Source organism: Ascaphus truei, chromosome 1, assembly GCF_040206685.1.
Source record: "Ascaphus truei isolate aAscTru1 chromosome 1, aAscTru1.hap1, whole genome shotgun sequence".
NCBI classification, from domain to species: domain Eukaryota; kingdom Metazoa; phylum Chordata; class Amphibia; order Anura; family Ascaphidae; genus Ascaphus; species Ascaphus truei.
The window spans coordinates 44,157,403-44,176,866 of NC_134483.1; the positions used below are offsets into that span (position 1 = coordinate 44,157,403).

General features: G+C 40.3%; 1 protein-coding gene across 15 annotated transcripts in view; it reads left to right on the forward strand.

Moving 5' to 3' along the window:
• The window catches only part of NEDD4L (NEDD4 like E3 ubiquitin protein ligase), a 506,193-nt gene that overhangs the window by 431,649 nt on the left and 55,080 nt on the right, over positions 1–19,464 (forward strand). For 10 of the 15 annotated variants that reach the window (XM_075587127.1, XM_075587140.1, XM_075587146.1 and 7 more), the window contains 5 exons: positions 2,755–2,829; positions 9,550–9,609; positions 12,276–12,407; positions 13,180–13,299; positions 14,676–14,873. In XM_075587127.1, the coding sequence (XP_075443242.1) occupies positions 2,755–2,829; positions 9,550–9,609; positions 12,276–12,407; positions 13,180–13,299; positions 14,676–14,873 (585 nt within the window). The remainder of the gene's footprint in view (positions 1–2,754; positions 2,830–9,549; positions 9,610–12,275; positions 12,408–13,179; positions 13,300–14,675; positions 14,874–19,464) is intronic. The other 5 variants (XM_075587156.1, XM_075587093.1, XM_075587101.1 and 2 more) reach the window with 3 other exon arrangements.

The window sequence follows — 19,464 nt, forward strand, 5'->3', positions numbered from 1 at the left end:
CCAAAATATCTTTCAGGCTCCATATAGGCCGTTCTTCAAGAGCCACTATACTAATGCACTTAATTCAACAGATGGAATCAGATCTTAGAAGGAATAAGGGTTAACTGAATAACACTGGGCGAATAGGTATAAAATCAGACTGTCCTCTTAGTGTCTTTGGATGGCCAGCATAGTTTATACATTGATAGAGATACTGTGGTGTCACTAGAGTGTCTCCCATAGAGATATTTACAGAGGGATACCTATTTAGTACCAAGTGTCTGGCAGGGAAGATTGAGTGAAACACAGTTTGTGCTTACAACACTTACACTACAGCCTTTCACCTCCAGTATGTCTAAATATATCAAGCTGATTCTGCCACTGTTACAGTATGTAGGGGAAAGGAACACTGAGTGTTAATATTACCCTTGGAAATGCGTTTTCCTGTTTCAAAATCACTGATACTAGTTGTTCTTTGCTGCTGATGTCCCCGAGTGAAAATATCAGCCTCGGGATGCGCAGGTTGGTTCTTGACACCCTTGAAAACACGTACTCCTTCCTCCGTAACCGGGAGTAATAGTGAATGAGTCTGTTGATTTCAATGATGTCAGCATAAGGCTATACGGAGGATGGACGTTTTAATAATACTACTAATATTATTATTATTAGCATGTTCTTGTATAGCGCTGCTAGTTTTACGTAGCGCTTTACAGAGACATTTTGCAGGCACTGGTCCCTGCCCTGTGGAGCTTACAATCTACATTTTTGGTGCCAGAGGTACAGGGAGATAAGGTGACTTGCCCAAGGTCACAAGGAGCCGACACCGGGAATTGAACAAGGTGTCTTTACTCACTGAGCCACTCCTTCTCTCAAGAATTTCCAGGAACACCTAGCGTCTCCTCCCAACCCGCGCATCCCCAGGCCCGGTATTTTCACTCTGGGACGGCAGCAGCGAAGAACAGCGAGTATCGGTGATTTTGAAACGGGGAAACGCATTTCTAAGGATAATAACAAAGCAGTGGAAAAATAAGCTTGATATATTTAGTCATTCTGGAGGTGGAAGGCTGTAGTGCAATTGCTGTAAGCAGGAACTGTGTTTCACTCCATATTCCCAGCCAGATGTTTGCTACTAAATAGGTATCGCTCTGTATATATCTCTATTTGAGACTCTAGTGCAGTGGTAGAGAACTCAAGTGGTAAACAGCTCAAGGGCTGAATGAGTGACCTAAAGCCTTCAAAAACCCTGCACATTACATATGCACATGTATACATACATACATACATACATACATACATACATACACACTGATGAATACTATCCCACTCCTATTACACTGGGAACTAGTGATTAGCACTTTTACTGTATTTCAGGCTCTGGAGGGAGTTAGCGCCACCTTCAGGTCATTTCGCTTCTAAAGTAAGTACAAATCGGGGGCGGTTTGTCACTTTTTATAGAAGCGCTTTAGAAAATGCAATTTGCAAGAGAGAATGCCATTTTTTCACACATTTCATTCTGCTTCTTGTGAACATGCCAGAACGGGCGATTTGGCAATGACAAATTCGGAGCTAGGATACTAGAATAAGCCCCTATGGCAGCAGACTGCCTGATGTTATACCTATTCGCCTTGTGTTATTCAATTAACCCTTATTCCTATTCAAATCTGACTCCATCTGGGGAATGATGCTTCTTTGCCACTTTAATATATGCATTAGTATAGTATCTCTTGAAGAACCGCTTATATGGCGCCTGAAAGTTGTGCACATTTTGGGAGAGGCTGATGTTGCTATATATACCTGTTGGATAGTGTAGTGATTCAATGAAGGAACACGCTATCTAGATTTAATAGAAGAAAGAAAGGGGGGACTTGAGTCAGAATATGTACTAGACATTAGAGGATAACGCCTGCCATTGAATATTTCTTCACCATTATATGGTCCCTGTTATGCACGGCTGGATTAGGGGCAGAATAAACAAATAAAATAATTCATGATTTAGTTTGGGATTAAACATCCTTCTATGTTTGTTTTTTATTGTAATAGTGTACAGTATATTCATGTTTTAGCTGTAGATTAAAGGTTAATTTATAGTTTTTTGCTTTTTTTTTCATTTGGCATTGAGTGCAGTAAATAAAAGGGTTTCTTCCTATTTTCTTTGCGGCTAATTTGATCTAGATTCCCCCCCCCCCACTTTTTTTTTTTGTATAATGAGACTGAGCAGGGATTTTTTTGCCGTTTTGAACACTAACATGATACATACTGTATATATTGATTATGTTTTTAAGTATTTAAATGGCAATTTTATTTGATGGTTATTATGCTTTGAATAGTAGGTACTTGGTTATTTGAACAATATTGTATTGCAAGTATTATTTGGTTAATCAATGTCTCATTGAATTGTCTTAATACAGTGGGATTAAACGTGTCTGTGTATATGTGTGTGTACTGTATATATAATTTTATTTTCTCCTTGGGATTTAAAGTAATGTCTGTAATTGAGTGTAGATTATTAGAATAATGTATTTATATTGCGGCACCATTCCAATAAAGAAATAGAATACAAGTGATAACTATGAGCACAAACTCTTTTCTTCACTGCAGCAAACAGCTTAGGAGAGACACAAGGTAATGTTTAAATTCAGAAAACCTAGGATGTAGTGAACATTTTGGGATAAAACATGTCGAGTAAAAGATAATAAAACTTTGTGCCGGTATTGAATGTAGATGAATGATGTCATTATGCTAATTGACAGTATTTCCTAACTGATCTCATTCCAGCAGAGAGAACCTTCCTCCAGATTGAGGTCTTGCAGTGTAACAGATGGAGTCGCAGAACAGGCTCATTTATCCATGGTAAATCACAGGGCCCATTTACTTCTCACTTGCTCACTCCTTTTTGACTTTTTCTGAGAATGGGAGGTGCACTTTTTCCTGTGGCATTGGTTTCTGAGGGCTGAACATGTACATTGGTACCAGCAGAGTATGCCTCTGTCTGCATAATTGTTGGACTATATATACAGAAACTGCTGCAAACAAATTGTATGATCATCAATTGTTACATCATAAACCATTCATGCTCGCCATAAGGAAGCTTCTCCCTTTGTTAAACCTGGCTTTTAAACAGGAAAAGGTCCTCACGGTGTTACTTTGTGGTGGTTCGGTAATTCTTTTTGTTGCATTGATGCATCAATACTGCTAATCTATTCAATCACTGAATTATTCTTTCGTGTCTTGACCTATGTTTGTTCAGCCAGTGTTCCTCAGCATCTAACTGGGACATCAGATATTTATGTGTTAGATCAGGGCAAATGTTTGTTTGGTAATTCTTTACATTTGGCTTGCTCGTGTTCCTTGAGAAGTGTATTAGGAAACTCACTGTTAAATATACATTTAAGATAACACGACTACAAATTATTTAACTGTAAAAAAAGAATAACTATATGTGGAAGATTGAGTATTTACTGGTCACAATGCCAATTAGTTATTGGTTCCCATGACGTGACTTTATTCTGTTTTCATGTATCACAAATAACAGCAATATAACAAGAGATACATGAGCCCGATACCTCCGTGTTAGTGGCTAAATTAGCCCGTAGATGTGTATACCAGACCAGACAACTACTATACTATATACTATATACTGTATTTTGATGGATGATAAAGAAGAACATTGGTGATATCATTTGTTATTTTTTTAGTTTATGGGGGAAGTCATACACACACAAATGTATCATTGCAGCAAAGCTCATGTGCCTCTCATTGAAGCAACATGACAAGTACAGTGTATCACCCTTTTTTACAATGTAATCAATTACAATGTAATCGATTACAATGTAATCAGTGGACTGAAGTAGTCGATTCTCAACTATGGTTACTAAGTTACTCAACAACACTTGTGTTGAAGAGTAAGTGACATGCAACACACATTCTATTTGCATGAAGACCCTTTTTGACAAGTTTAAAGCAGCAACCCCCCCCCACACCCCTTTTTTTTACAGGATTGGAGCCAGGGGTCATCTAGAGCTGACCGACCCATACTATTTTCAGCTCTGGGGACCCCCGGTCTGGAGAAAGGGTTCCTAGATTGAACCGAAATGTTGACTATTGAATAAACTTTTTTCCCTTTTTTTGCTGAAAGTCGTGCCAGTGCCTGATTTCTCTAGGGCGTCTTAACTTTGCTCATGAGCACCCAGGCACTTTTACTTTGTATTGGATGTGCCGCCGTCCCTTCTGGCTGTAACATGATTCCCACCCCCCTTTCCTTGAGGAAATACTTCCTCACATTCCCCCTTAGCCTCAGCTTCAAAGATTGGCTCTTGTAGCAATCTTCTTTCCCTGAGCTAGGTATGCCTCCTTTTTGTGCCTTCTTTGAAAGTTGAATGGAAGACCATACAGTGGGTGAGGTCTTACCAATGTTTTATGTATGCTGAGGATCTGCTTTAATTAGGATCCAACTGTGGGGCTTCTTAGCTTGGCACATTTTTGTGCATGTTTCCAGTTGAGATAGATAAAAAGCATGCATAGTCAATTCCAGTGTTATGCTGATCTAACGCACACTATTGTTCCTGCTGGCACGTTGCAGCCGGTGTGATAACACAAAGCCTTTGCCCCCTTTTCATGCATGGCCAATTCTACGAAATTGGAGCTTCTCCCACTGGCGCATTATGCATGTCTCACTGCAACACACCGGTGAATGTAATAATACGTGCTGCATTTGTACGTTAAAACATGTTTGTTTAACATGCACTGAAGGATCAAGATAAACCGGCCATGGATTGCAGTGTACTACAAGCTTCTATGGCAACAAAGGTGGGGTCGAGGTGGAAGTGACACCTGCACCCTGCTATTTTGGGGGTGCTTTGTACACTCTACTATGTTCTCTGGGCTACTGGGGTCTGGTTCATGTGACACTAAAGAACCGACTTGTTTGACACTTTTCTCATTGGGATGCACAATTTTAGCCTATAAACGTCAATCCTGGTGAAGTAAATAAATAAATAATGACGGAAAATAGCATTGGGCAAATGTCTTCAAATATGCCTAGCCACATTTTTGCCAAAGTTCGCATTGCTCAGAAATGAACAAAAATACATTTTAGATGCAATGTTTTTAGCCATATTACTGCAAAAGTGTGTGATTTTCACCACAGTTTAGTGAAAAATGCCAGTATATAAAGGATTATGTGACCTATTGACACCTCCACTTTCCATTGGCTGCGGGAGCCCGGTGCTTCAATGCTCAGGACCGTTTTGGTGGTAATGTCTGATTTTGCCTGGTCCGCGATCTCCCGTGGAAACAAAATCTCTCAATGGCAGAAAATCTCTTGTGTGATGGATTCAACTTTGGACCAAAACGAGATCCCTCCACAAACTCACTATTTCAGAGATGCTGAAAAAAAAAAGTAAACACACCAACCAATTTTTATTACGAAATGAATGTAGTGCTTTTGAAATAAGATTCCAGCCCTCTCATTTTGATTTGGCCTATTTTAAGATTCATTATTTTCTGTAGACGGATTGCATGTCTACCTAAATGTCCTAAGATACTGTAGATAAATGGAAACCGCAAACAACCACAGTACATTCTTTTTAACTTGTATATTCTTACTAATGTAAGAAATACAGCTTCTGTATGTCACGTTCTTTTTGGGGAAGCGTGACATAGAAATGTAAACACACATGAATATGAAAAATATTGTATTGATGTAAGCAAATCAAACGGCTGTTACAATATATAGTCATAATAACAAATTACATGTGACAATATACTGGAGTTCTAAAATGGTGTTACATATTACATGTTGCATACAGATACGTATTACCCTCATCTCCTCGTAGCTTGTGCTCTTGAAGGGTTCCATCCCTGCATCATTCAGGTCTTCCCTCTTCTTTCTCTCCGGGACTTCTGTTGGGAAGTTTCTGCTCACTTTCCACCCCAGCTTACTCTTGAGTTTTATAGAAGTTTCTGTGTCTTCCTCTCTGCACAAAACCATGTGGTTAATTCTAATTGGTTAGGCAGATCTTACTCAATCAATCTCTTTCCAAGCTAACCTGAAAACTAGTTAAATAAGGAAAAACTGAGATCTGTGACCCATTTGCTGCCTAGTATATTTTTATGGCCTTATTATGCTCATGCTGCTGCTGTTTACAGTGTTTTTGACGTGTAGTTCCTTGCATAACTGAGAGAGGATGCCTGATTAAGGTGTAGATTTTACAACCACTGCAGATTTGATTTTCACATTGCATCTTGCCATCTGTTCACACCCTGGTTCATACAAAGGGCATGCAAGAGACACGCGCACATGCACACGCACACATATATTTTCAATAATATACTGTACACAGATATATATATATATATATATATATATATTTCTATATATATATATATATATATATAACATTCAGTTATTGAATAACTTTTCATGTTTTTTTTTTTTTTAAATAATCAAGCTTATTAATAATAATGTACTTTTGCATAATGCTAAAGACGCACAAAAATATATATATATATATATATATATTATATATATATATATATATATATATATATATATATATATATATATATATATATATATATATATATAGTTAGGTCCGGAAATAATTGGACTCTGATACAAGTTTTCTTATTTTGGGTACCAAAATAAATTCAAGTTACACTTAAATAATGAATATTGGCTTAATGTGCAGTCTATCAGCTTTAATTTGAGGGTATTCACATCCAAATTGGAGGAAGGTTTTAGGAATTACATCTCTTTAATATATAGCCCCCTCTTTTTCAAGGGACCAAAAGTAATTGGATAATTGACTCAAAAGCTGTTTCTTGGACACTTGTGGGCTATTCCTTCGTTATTTCATCATCAATTAAGCATATATAAGTTGATTCCAGGTGTGGCATTCACATTTGGAAGCTGTTGCTGTGAACCCACAACATGCGGTCAAAGGAGCTCTCAATGCAAGGGAAACAGGGCATCCTTAGGCTGCAAAAAAAAAAAAAAATCCATCAGAGAGATAGCAGGAACATTACGAGTGGCCAAATCAACAGTTTGGTACATTCTGAGAAAAAAAGAACGCACTGGTGAGCTCTTCAACACAAAAAGGCATGGACATACACGAAAGACAACAGAGGTGGATGATTGTAGGATCCTTTCCGTGGTAAAGAAAAACCCCTTCACAACATCCAGCCAAGTGAAGAACACTCTCCAGGAGGTAGGCATATCATTATCCAAGTCTACCATAAAGAGAAGACTTCACAAGAGCAAATACAGAGGGTTCACCACAAGGTACAAACCATTCATAAGACTCAAGAATAGAAAGGCCAGATAAAACTTTGCCAAACAATATCTAAAAAAGCCAGCCCAGTTCTGGAACAGCCTTCTTTGGTCAGATGAAACTAAGATCAACCTGTACCAGAATGATGGGTAGAAAAAAGTATGGAGAAGGCTTGGAACGGCTCATGATCCGAAGCATACATCATCTGTAAAACACGGTGGAGGCAGTGTGATGGCATGCATGGCTTACAATAGCACTGGGTCACTAGTGTTTATTGATGATGTGACAGAAGACAGAAGCAGCCGGATGAATTCTGAAGTGTATAGGGATATATTGTCTGCTCAGATTCAGCCAAATTCAGCGAAGTTGATTGGACGGTGCTTCACTTTACAGATGGACAATGACCCAAAATATACTGCGAAAGCAACTCAGGAGTTTTTTTAAGGCAAAGAAGTGGAATATTCTGCAATGGCCATGTCAATCACCTGATCTCAACCCGATCGAATATAGATGACCAGCGCATCAGAAACGAATTGAGTCCCTTTTCATAAAGTATAAATCTCTGCTTGGACCATTCCACTGTATAGGGTATTAGTACAGCATCCCTGGCAAAGGATAAGGGACTAGTACCTAGTGCTCACTAGCACACATATATAGTACAAATATTGTCCCATACGAAGCTGATGAATACATAAACTCACAGGGGTAACTCACTGTTGTAGCTCCCAGGTCCTCAGTGCGGTCCAAATGCGGTTCCAAACGGCGTGCAGATCCACCAGAAGGATGAACAGGAGAGAAAAAAATGGAGAAGGGCAGCGCACTGCCCTTCTCCGTTTTTTTCACTCCTGTTCAACCCGATCGAGCATGCATTTCACTTGCTGAAGACAAAACTTAAGGCAGAAAGACCCACGAACAAACAACAACTGAAGACAGCTGCAGTAAAGGCCTGGCAAAGCATCACAAAGGAGGAAACCCAGCATTTGGTGATGTCCATGCATTCCAGACTTCAAGCAGTCATTGCCTGCAAAGGATTCTCGACAAAGTATTAAAAATGAACATTTTATTTATGATTGTTAATTTGTCCAATTACATTTGAGCCCCTGAAATAAGGGGACTCTGTATGAAAATGGTTGCAATTCCTAAACGTTTCATACAATATTTTTGTTCAACCCCTTGAATTAAAGCTGAAAATCTGCACTTCTATTGCATCTCGGTTGTTCCATTTCAAATCCATTGTGGTGGCGTACAGAGCCAAAATTATGAAAATGGTGTCAGTGTCCAATTATTCCCTGACCTAACATATATATATATATATTTATGCAATCATATACTGTGCACATATATGTATACATACTGTATACAGTATACAGTACACACACCCATCTAGGTCAGACAGTTTATGCTGAAATTACCATAACATCTCTGTTTTTGTACTTGCAGTTTTACTATGATATAGTCTGGGCCTTCTTTGTGATTATTGGTATGTGACTACAGATGAAATCTTTAAATATTTGAGCTCTGATGCACATAAAGTTGAACTCTCCCCTGGGTGGAAATTTGATTGCAATAGATTGTAATATCTGGACTCTCAATCCTTGGTCCATCAGTGAAGATAATTGGGAAGGTGTAATGATTTATATGTTCTCATTGGAATGTGATATATAGAACCTTATACAAACTCTAAAGGTCATTTTATACCAGATAATCTGTTTGCCAAAAATGATTGAAATTGACTTGATTGTTAGTTGCTATTTGTACTATGTAGTGGGGTTCATAGGGTGAAACGAGATACTGTTGCGAATGCCTTGGTTCTGCGATGACACTATTACTCAATAATTTCCTATCAATCTCTCATCAGTTATTTCTGTCACTCTTCCTCGTCGTACTTGATGGTCTCACTCATGTTTCCCCAGACCATGCAATTGCACACCTCCTCCATCCAGCCCTGGTCCTTCTCATAAAGAAATCTCTTGCAGTGTACGGACTCCGGACGTCGTCATAACACCAACTTTTTAGCAGATTTACAATTGCCTCGTGATGGAAAGTTAGTCATTCCACAGTTACACTGCTGAACATGTTGGGGAATCACCCGGCATCTGTGTCGGCATCCGTTATTGACTATTTAGGAAAATATCTGTGATGGTCACGGGTGATTATTAACTCTCTATTTCCAAAACTAACCGTTTCACTTTCCCACTTAACAGAATAACTGTCCCCTCCAGTGTATCTGTCAAACTGAACAATTTAACCCTGTCATGACTAAACATGTTTAACGGTAACATTAATTATCATTCAACAGCAGAACCCCCCATCAGGAAGAGCTCGGTCTTCAACTGTCACAGGTGGTGAGGAATCAACGGTAATATCTCGAACTATCTACATGCTAGAGCAGTGGCTCTTGGTGATCTCCTGTCTTACAAGTGTGATTGAATGTCTTCATTTTGATTACTTCGGGATTCTTATTGTGCAACATAAGTTTACAGTGTTTAGGCACTATGTTAAGAAGAGCAGAACTTGTATATTGTCACTAGGCTTGGTGTAAAAAAAAAATCATGATTTAAATTGTTGTGAACAGTTCATATACCGCATTCATTGACGGTGCCTGTGTCAGTATAGGACTGGAGAGGCAATATAATGGCACTGCTCGTTTTCTTGCCAATTATCCTGCACCCCTGTGTCCCCTTTGATTCTTTCTCTCATATGTTTTCCTTTGGCTCTCCTTACCTCAGTCAGCCTACGTCTGTTTTCTCTTTCACAGAGTGTGTTAAATATCGCTTTTGGCATCTCTCAGTTAGCTTGCACCAACGCTTGATGAATCCCCCCTAAGTTTTGTTGTTTCCGGGCACTATAGCCGCCTCCTTTTAAGGACGATCGTAACTACCGCCTCTTGCATGAAAATCAATCATTCATCAGTGACATTGCCAATGGACTGGCTACTTTGTACAATTGAGTTAAACACCCACCTTCCGAATTTCATTTGGTCATGTAATGTAGTGGGGTTTTTTTTTGTAAGGGAAAAGGTGCAAGATTCCTAAGCAAAGTTAAAATGATCTATATTTATACTTCAATAAATGTAAATAAAGAAATGCGGTAGAAGTAGCAATTATCCCTCCCAGTTAGTTTTCCAGCCTCATACTGTACCTCCTAATCACCAGCTGCCTTCCCACAAAATATATATGAATAGTTTATCTATTAGATGTATACAAAATATCTCTAATTAGTGGCCAACGATTATGTACAGTAATGTTACATTTTCACAATGAATAATTTCATGTTCTTGCATAAGACACCGGGATTGTTTCTCTGGCTCCTCTAAGTAACGGGGGTTTGTAGTACTGTGGTTTATGTGGGCATTAAGGAGCTTCTATTTTGCCATTTATCTAGAGTGAGTTATTAGTTGAAATAGCTGCTCTCCTCCAAAAGCAAGGAGCCTATTATGAAGCTATTTGTATTATTTGGCCTTTGGGATTGTGACTTCATCAGGCTCATTAGAAGCATCTGTAAAGTTTCCCATATTTATCAGTGTTTGAATGTATAATTTCTAGCTTTAATAAGACATGAAAGGCATCAGATTTTAAATATAACAACGATATTTTAAGTTCTTGTCAAAGGGAATACTTTATGGTTTTTGTTTCTTTCAGATTTTTAAATGATAATATCCTTAAGAGTACTGCATTAATGTTAATACACACAGGACATGAATATTACAAGCAATTGTTGCCACACACTCCACAAGATTTTCACGTCTGTTCTAAGCACTTTACTAAGCAAGTAGTGGTATGCAATAAGTAATACTGTGAAAATGGAAAAGTCACATGATGATTGATTAACCTTAATGATTGTAGGTCGACGGAAAGCCGGACTTGTTTCTATTCTTTTCCTTCTTTTGTCTTCTTGTCTGGAATGCACAAATTAGCGCTGATCTTAATTGTGTGTGTATATGTGTGTATGTTTATATATATATATATATATATATATATATATATATATATATATATATATATATATATATATATATATAGTACATATACATATACACATATACATAATCATTGTTGTTGGGGTTATCAAGTTGCAAATAAGGGAACTGGTTATACAGTTGAGATTCCCTGTAAAACCACCACTATGTGGGGCTAATGCAGTGGTAGCTGGTGGTTGTTGCTTTTCATTCCTGCCAGCAGCACTCTGAAACCTCTTTATTGAGAGGTAAACGAAACAATGTGGGTTCCTTTCCCTGTCCTTTCCTTCTCAATCTGCCCATCGTCATCTCTGCTAGAGCTGGAATACTCCGATGCACGTGTTTAATTGAACATTGTTACAAACGGAACGTTTTTCATTTACTGTTGGTTTAGTGATGGCATAACTTTCTAGGGCCTGTCAGATTTAATTCAGGGACTGGATCTGAAGAACTTTGTAGCATGTTTTCATCTCAACACCATACTAGTATTATTCACTTTGTTTGCATATTATATTGTAACTTAATAAAGTATTAAAGGTGCAATCCCCCTTATTTTTTTATTTTACCCTAGTAACTTGGTACAAGTACCCCTTTTGGGAAAAAAAAAAATGGGCTGCATTTTCAAATAATTATTAAAAAAACTTCCCCCAATAAAGTAACATTTTCAGTATAGCTAACTACGTCTACAAAGGTGACTGTTATACTGCAAGACGCCCCCAAGTGACTCAGACATGTGTTTTGCTCTCCCCCACTGGTAGTTTTGAATTGTAGTGTACATATGTGGCACGATTCTGTTTTTCCAGAGCCACGCTGCATCCAGGAATAAGACACTGCATTGAAGCGTCACGTGGCTTTTGCCTTCCGCAGCTATGGTTCTAGTTATGCTGCACCTGTACCAGTCTCCCCCTCAAACTTTTCCTGGAACTCTTTCTATAATGGAGGTTACACCAAAAATCCGATCTAGTGGGATTGTACCTTTTTTTAGCAAGATGTAAAGATGATCTGTATTTCTAGGTAACAATGTGTGACATATGACCGTATGATAATACTTTCTTGCATACAAACAGCCATCTGTGGCCTATGTACATACCACCCCGGGCTTACCTTCAGGCTGGGAAGAAAGGAAAGATGCTAAAGGACGTACTTATTATGTCAATCATAACAATCGCATCACAACGTGGACCCGGCCCATCGTGCAGGTACGAGGAGCGTTGCCGAACTTAAACTAGCTATTGTACCAGCCACGAAGAGACCTGCTCTAATAAACTGCGGTCATCAAAGTCATTGTTGGTGATTTGGTGATGTCCTTTGAAGAACAACACAGTAAAAAAAGCAAACATACAAAAAAATAAACTATATCACCATGTAATCCATAAACTCGGTAAAACCCACAAGAGAAGATAGCAAACCCAAGACAAACTATGTGACAGCATAAAAATGAATAAAATACTTATTGAAGCAGCACTCCTTCCCCTTCCCACATGTTTTTGATACAGTATGTAATCTGAGGACATCTTGGAGCACAACCCCCCGTGTTCTCACCTCAAGGAGATTCCCGGGTTCCGCCACTAACATTTCTCCATACTAATCCAGTAGCACAGAGAAATATAGCGGTGGGATCAGGGTGTCCTTCAGTTATAATGGTATATAACAAAAAACCCCACAAAAATCCTAAACATACATGGTAACATCAACATCAACAATAATAAAACAAGAACATGTACTTCCTGTTTTTTATATTACGGATTGCACATATTATTATTATTATTATTATTATTAAAATAGCGTTCAACACACATCCACATTTATTTGCATTCAAATATAAATCATTGTTACATGAGCTGAAGAGGAGAGTCCAGATATGTAAACACGGAATCCATTCCCTCACATCTCATATTGTTACATGTCTCCCCCTGCTTTTATGCGTAGAAGGATGCTGTGGATGCTAACTTGTTTTTGCCTCTAAACTAGCATGCTGAAGATGGTGCGGTTGGATCCACATCAAACAGTAGCAATCATCTGAGTGAGCCTCAAATCAGGCGGCCGCGTAGTCTCAGTACCCCCACAGTTACTTTATCTGCACCACTCGAGGTGAGAGCCTGCCTCATCTAACAAGGACCTCTTCTCACTTATCCAGTCACCTCAATCTTACTATCATTTTCTAACTTTGCCAATGGTTCCTGAATTTGCCATCACCTTTATTTCTCTTCATGCTTTATTATACAGAATGGATTGGGGTTTTTTTTTTTTTTCTCTCCCTTTGGTTTCTTTCACCTGCATATTCACTTTGTACAGTAACTTTATCTAATTATCCTTCTTTTCTAACTCTTATTTTTATTCTCTTCATATTCTCTTACTGTGTGGGAAACGTGTAATTATTTGTTCGTTATTCAAGGCGTATTGTTTCTTTGTTGCATACCAGTGTAAGAAATGGACAACATTGTGGAACTTTTATTTAAACATTGTGTTTTAAGAAATGAAATCATTGGTACCCATTTGTATTTGTAACAGGTGATCTGGTGTTCCCTGTGTAAAAACATAAGCAGGTTACATTAAAGAGATGAAGTACTCTCCGAATTGTACAAAATGCCAAGTAGGCTTTACATATCGTGCAATCATTTCCCACCTTCATAACTCATTTTTGTTTCTTCGGCGAGTGTTGGGTTACATAACAAATATGCTTTATTTTTTGTTCGTTTTGCCATGTAGAAATTCTTCAGGTATACAGTAGGCACATACTTTATCTAAGCTGTGTTATGCCATAAAAAACAAACAAATCTATGGTTGGACACCCAACAAAGAAGATAGAAACGCACTTCAACATGCAGTGCCTCCAGCCGAATGGGGAATGCCTCTAAGCCCCAAACATATAAGGTACAGGAACAATAGTAAAGGCTGGACACAGAATAAAAATGAATTCATTGTATTACATGGCAGAAAGCAGCAGGCTGATTTTAAGATGTGTGATGAAGCTCCATGTTGGACTGAAACGTCAGCCTGCTGCTTTTTGCAATTTAATACTTTGAATTAATTTTTATTCTGTGTGCAGCCTTCGTTATCGTTCTTATTATGCCATGAGACACTTTCTGGCCGGATGATACAGTACCTTACGTACCATCCAAGTGAATGGGAAAGTGTCTCTATAGCAGAGCTCCACTTTGTAAAAACAGCCCATAACTTTTAAAAAAATTTTCCTATAAATCTTTCCGCCTGTGATAATTATGTTAGTTGGGATTGCAGCCCGGGTAAAACAAGAGAACGCATTTGCATTCAAGTTGGCATGTGTAACAAGGGATTTCTATCTAATTAGTACCTGTAAAAGTAATTATGCAAACTGAATTAGTAGACTTTCACACGTGATTTCTTATTTTAGTTTCATTACTTAACTCTTTGTTCTGCATGACGGTTGCTCACAGTACTAATTTAAATTAATACCTGTTACGTCTGCATTGTGTTTAACCGTACAGGGTGCAAAAGACTTCCCAGTGCGCAGAGCAGTGAAGGACACCCTGTCCAATCCACAGTCTCCACAACCATCTCCTTATAATTCTCCAAAACCACAGCACAAAGGGTCACAGAGCTTCTTGCCGCCAGGGTGGGAGATGAGAATAGCTCCAAATGGCAGACCATTCTTTATTGACCATAATACCAAAACTACCACATGGGTAAGCGACAGTATGGTTTATAAGAAGCTGCAGATGCTCTGCTTCTCGATAGGAAAAATGTTGCTCAATGTTTTGCATTTCGCTGCTTGCATGACAGTGCTTGCTATGCTTGGGTCATGGTGACAATTGCATGTGTTCTTACAAATGACTTTGGTTTTGCACTTGCCTTGCCTTTTTAAAGGTTTATTTTTGTACATTCCTGCACTGTACAACAGTAAGACGCTATCCCACAGAGCTTTCAATGTGTAGTAACATGTTAGTCATTGTCTAACAATTGAATTTAAAATGTGGTAAAGTGACTTAGCATGGTTTCAAATAAAGTACTGTATTATAATATCCTCAGCTTCCAGGACAGCAGCTATTTCTAATGAAAGGACCGTTTAATTTGAATAACTTTTCATGTTTAAAAAAAAAAAAAAAAAATTATAATCAAGCTTATTAATAATAATGTACTTTTGCATAATGCTAAAGACGCACAAAAAATCCCTTCCTTCGCTTTTTTTCCCCCTGAAGCCGAAAACATATTCGGCACAATTACAATTGGGAGTAAAATCCAGCTAATAAACGTAGCATATCTTGATACAATAGGTAAGCAGCAGTCTACTTGTAAAACAGATGTGGCGAGACTTGCTGTCTTCGGTGCCGTTGCCATGCATCTCCGGCGGTGGCGGCAGCGTCCAAGGATGAGCACTGCGGGGGAATCCCATTCAGAAGTATGGACCCCCCCGCGGCTCCATCGCGGCAGACTCTGTCCCCGACTTTTTCTGGCTTGTCTGCGCCGCCAAGGACAGGAAGTCTGGCTACATCATGTCAAATTGCAATTAGTTGCTACATATCGAGCACAAACACAATTCTGACATTGTCACTTATTTATGTCCAGTTTGATGTATTCTTATTCTCAGGTCACAAAATGGAAAATTTCTCCTGGTTCTTTGGTGGGGGCCTGAAAGTTCTAGGGGGCACAGATTCATTCCGAGGCATTAAAGTCCAAATTACTAGATGGGTCCTTGGACTTTGGTACTTTGCAGTGAAATAAAGGGACTGCTGTTCTCTAGGAAAGAAGACAGCATTTTGTGTGTGTGTGTGTTGGGGGGGGGGGGGGGGGCGTAGGGGAATAATGAAGAGTAACGAAATGATGGGAGGCCCCCCCCCCAAAAAAATGTCACTTAGCTCTTCCACAAAGCTAGACTCACCACTAGAGCTGTCACTTACTGTAGTACAGTATCAGTTTCTAGCACTTCAATGACACGGGGTCTTCTTCATCTTTGTGTGAATAATCATTGTTTTAAAAAAAACGTATTTTTGGGCACTTTAAGCAAATCATGACTTTAATAGTAGCAGAGTGGGTGATTTTATCAGTATGTAACTCAAGATTTTTCCATTTGGCAAAAGGCGTTTCAGAAACATAATTGCGTTTTTGATGGAGGCCTCATAGTGTTTCATTTGAAGGAACTTGGCAGTCGATGGTCCGTTCCCTTTTGTGTGCATTATATTGTCATGTTGTTTTTGATCTTTGCCTCTCTGGGAAGCCATTACAAGATTATCTTGTTTACTTCGTGTTGTCTCTGACATGGTAATCTCCTCAATAACACAGGCGAGTTTGCAACTTTTCGAGTAGGACCTTTTTAATATGAGTATATGTCCTGTGGTCATCGTTCGTCCCAAGTCAACAATGGGGCTGTTTCCTGTGTTAATATTAACCTGTAGTAGTATGTATTATCTGACATGTGGTACTGTATTATGCTTATCCTTATTGAACCCTTTTCTTTGTATTTGGTTAATGTTCCATCTATTTGATATACTGTAACATCATGGCAGATAAACTCCTCAACTGTATTCAATATTGTATTTTGGGTAGGGTTTTGGCCCAACATGTTAAGCCATGAAATGCATTGTGACAGGGTAAACAAAAGCCACCAGTTATATACCTGGAAAACCTATGTCTAGTCTGCAGAGCAGCACTGACTAGGTTAACTTCAGCTGGGAACCTCAGGACAATTAGTTGGATCCCAGCTGCCTAATCAAGCTGTGTTAAAACCCAGGCTGTAGACACATGGAGGCGGTCGGTTGAGCAGAGAGGAGTAAGCTGCTGAGAGATTTCCTGATACAAGGTCTGATTAGAAAAGTAGATGAATTGTGAACTGTCTGTCCCCTGCATAGAAAAGGGCAACTGCCATATACACTGTCTGCTAAAGAGAAACTGTTTTTGTCCGTCTGTTGAAGAAAAGCCATTTTCCTTTTGTTGCTGATGAAAAGCTATTTTTGTTTTGTGTGGTGTATTTTTTGCAAGGCTAAATAAATAAGCCTTGTCAAGAAACCTGCGTGTGTAGTTGCATGTACCCTGCAACATATGGTGTCAAGAAGTGAGATTTGATTTTTTTGAAAAGGCTCCTGCAGTTAAAGGGCCACACACACACACACACACACACAAGAATGGAAGAAATGTTGAAAGCGTTTCTGTGCGAGCAGGCCCGGCTGCAAGCGGAGAGAGATGAAAGACTACAAACAGCACAGGATGAGCGGATTGCCAAGCTGTTGACCCAATTCCAGGGGTCTGCCAGTCCAGAACTTGCAAGGAAAATGGCCCCGGACGAGGATCCAGAGGCTTTTTTACTGACTTTTGAAAGAGTTGCCGAAGCTCAGGGCTGGGCTTCAGATCGCTGGGCAACTGCTTTCGCCCCGCTCCTCATAGGAGAAGCCCAGGCCTCATATCAGGGTCTCCCAGCAGATCAGGCCATGGACTACCGACAAGTAAAAGCCGCCATACTGGATCGCTTATGGTCTGACCCCAGAGACCTACCGGCAGCAGTTCCGGAACATGAGACCCCGGGTCCTCGCTCAGCGATTATTGGACTTATGTACGTGCTGGATACAACCCGAGGAGTGCACTAAGGAGGCAATTCTTGAGCAGGTGGTTTTGGAACAATTTCTACAAATAATACCCCCTTCCGCACGCTTGTGGGTAAAATGCCACGCTGCTGAAACCCTAGCTTTGGCGGTCCGACTCGTGGAGAACTTTCTTGGGGCTGAGCAGCAGGCGAGTGTCCTAGACCCGACTCCACCGGTACTTGCGGACGCCCAAAGAGGGAGGTCGGATCAATGGGGAACCTACGGCCCGTCACGGAACCGCCAAGTCCAACGGAAGGAGCAGTCGTTCCAGCAAGAACGGAGTCCAAATGCTGGTCCCCGTAGAGATCCTCATCTCCTTCCGGATGTCGGCTCGTCGCAAAGTGAGAGGAACTTCCGAGGACGTCGCCCACAGGACCCACCAGATGCCTGGTCTCCAGTAACCGGTCCAACGGAGCGCTATCCACAGCCCCCTCCTGCGAGGGAACCCTCTCAATGTTCTGCCTGCGGAGAACAAGGCCACAGGTATGTGGACTGTCCACTGATGGATTGTTCATTCAGCAGAACCGTCGCCTCGGCTTTTACTAAGGAAAATTACAAGCCCTGGCTACTTCCAGCCCTGATTGGGGGAAAAACCGTCCAGGCCCTTGTAGATTCGGACTCTGGGAAAACTCTGGTCCTCCAGGAACTGTTACCGCCCAACGTGTGTTCTTTTGACTCCCCATGGAGCATAGAATGTATACACGGCGATGTAAAACGCTATCCGACGGCCAAAATCCGGCTACAGGTAAAAGGTCAGGAGGCTTACCTCGAAGTAGGAGTCGCTCATTGGCTCCCTGCCCCTGTTGTGCTCGGTCGGGACTGGCCTTTCTTTTCGGACCTAATGGCCCCAGTCTTTCACGAGGAGCCTCCTTCTAGGGCTCAGGAGAACCCTGGCAAACTGTTCCCCTTCTCGGCAGACCTTTTTCCCAGTAGACACCGGGTTCAAAAGACTCGGAAGCAAAGACGCTTGGACAAACAGGACTGGTTGCAGAAATCTGGGTCTCAAGGTGACCATTCTAGTAGTCAGAGGTCACAAGTGATGGCTGGGGATGGCCAAAGGGAGGGGGATATGGGAGATTTATCAGACCTGTACCTCCCTGACTTTCGCCAGAAGCAAAGGGAAGACCCAGTCCTTGCTAGACAGTATGACAAGGTGGTGAAAATTGATGAACAGATTTTAGATGCACAAGGGGTGATAGTATTCCCCCATTTTGAGCTATCAAAGGATATCCTATATAGGGTGAATAGGCAGACACAAACAGGGGAGGTCACCAGACAGATATTGGTTCCCAAGGCGTTTGTTAAATCTGTGTTCACTCTAGCCCATACTGTCCCTTGGGGTGGTCACCTGGGCAGGGATAAAACATTGGACCGTATTTCATCCCGATTCTATAGGCCAGGGATGCATAGTGATATTGCTAAGCTATGTGCAGCATGTCCGGAGTGCCAGTTAACTAGTCCAAAAGGACAAAAACCAGCCCCTTTGGTTCCTCTACCCTGGGTGTCAGTTCCCTTTGAGAGGATTGGGGTAGACTTGGTAGGACCTCTAGAACCTTCTGCGAAAGGACACAGGTTTATCCTTGTCATAGTTGATTATGCGACAAGATATCCTGAGGCGTTCCCCCTGAGAACAGCAACGGCGAAGCAATTAGCCAACAAGTTGTTGGAACTGTTCTCACGGGTTGGACTTCCCCAGGTTAAG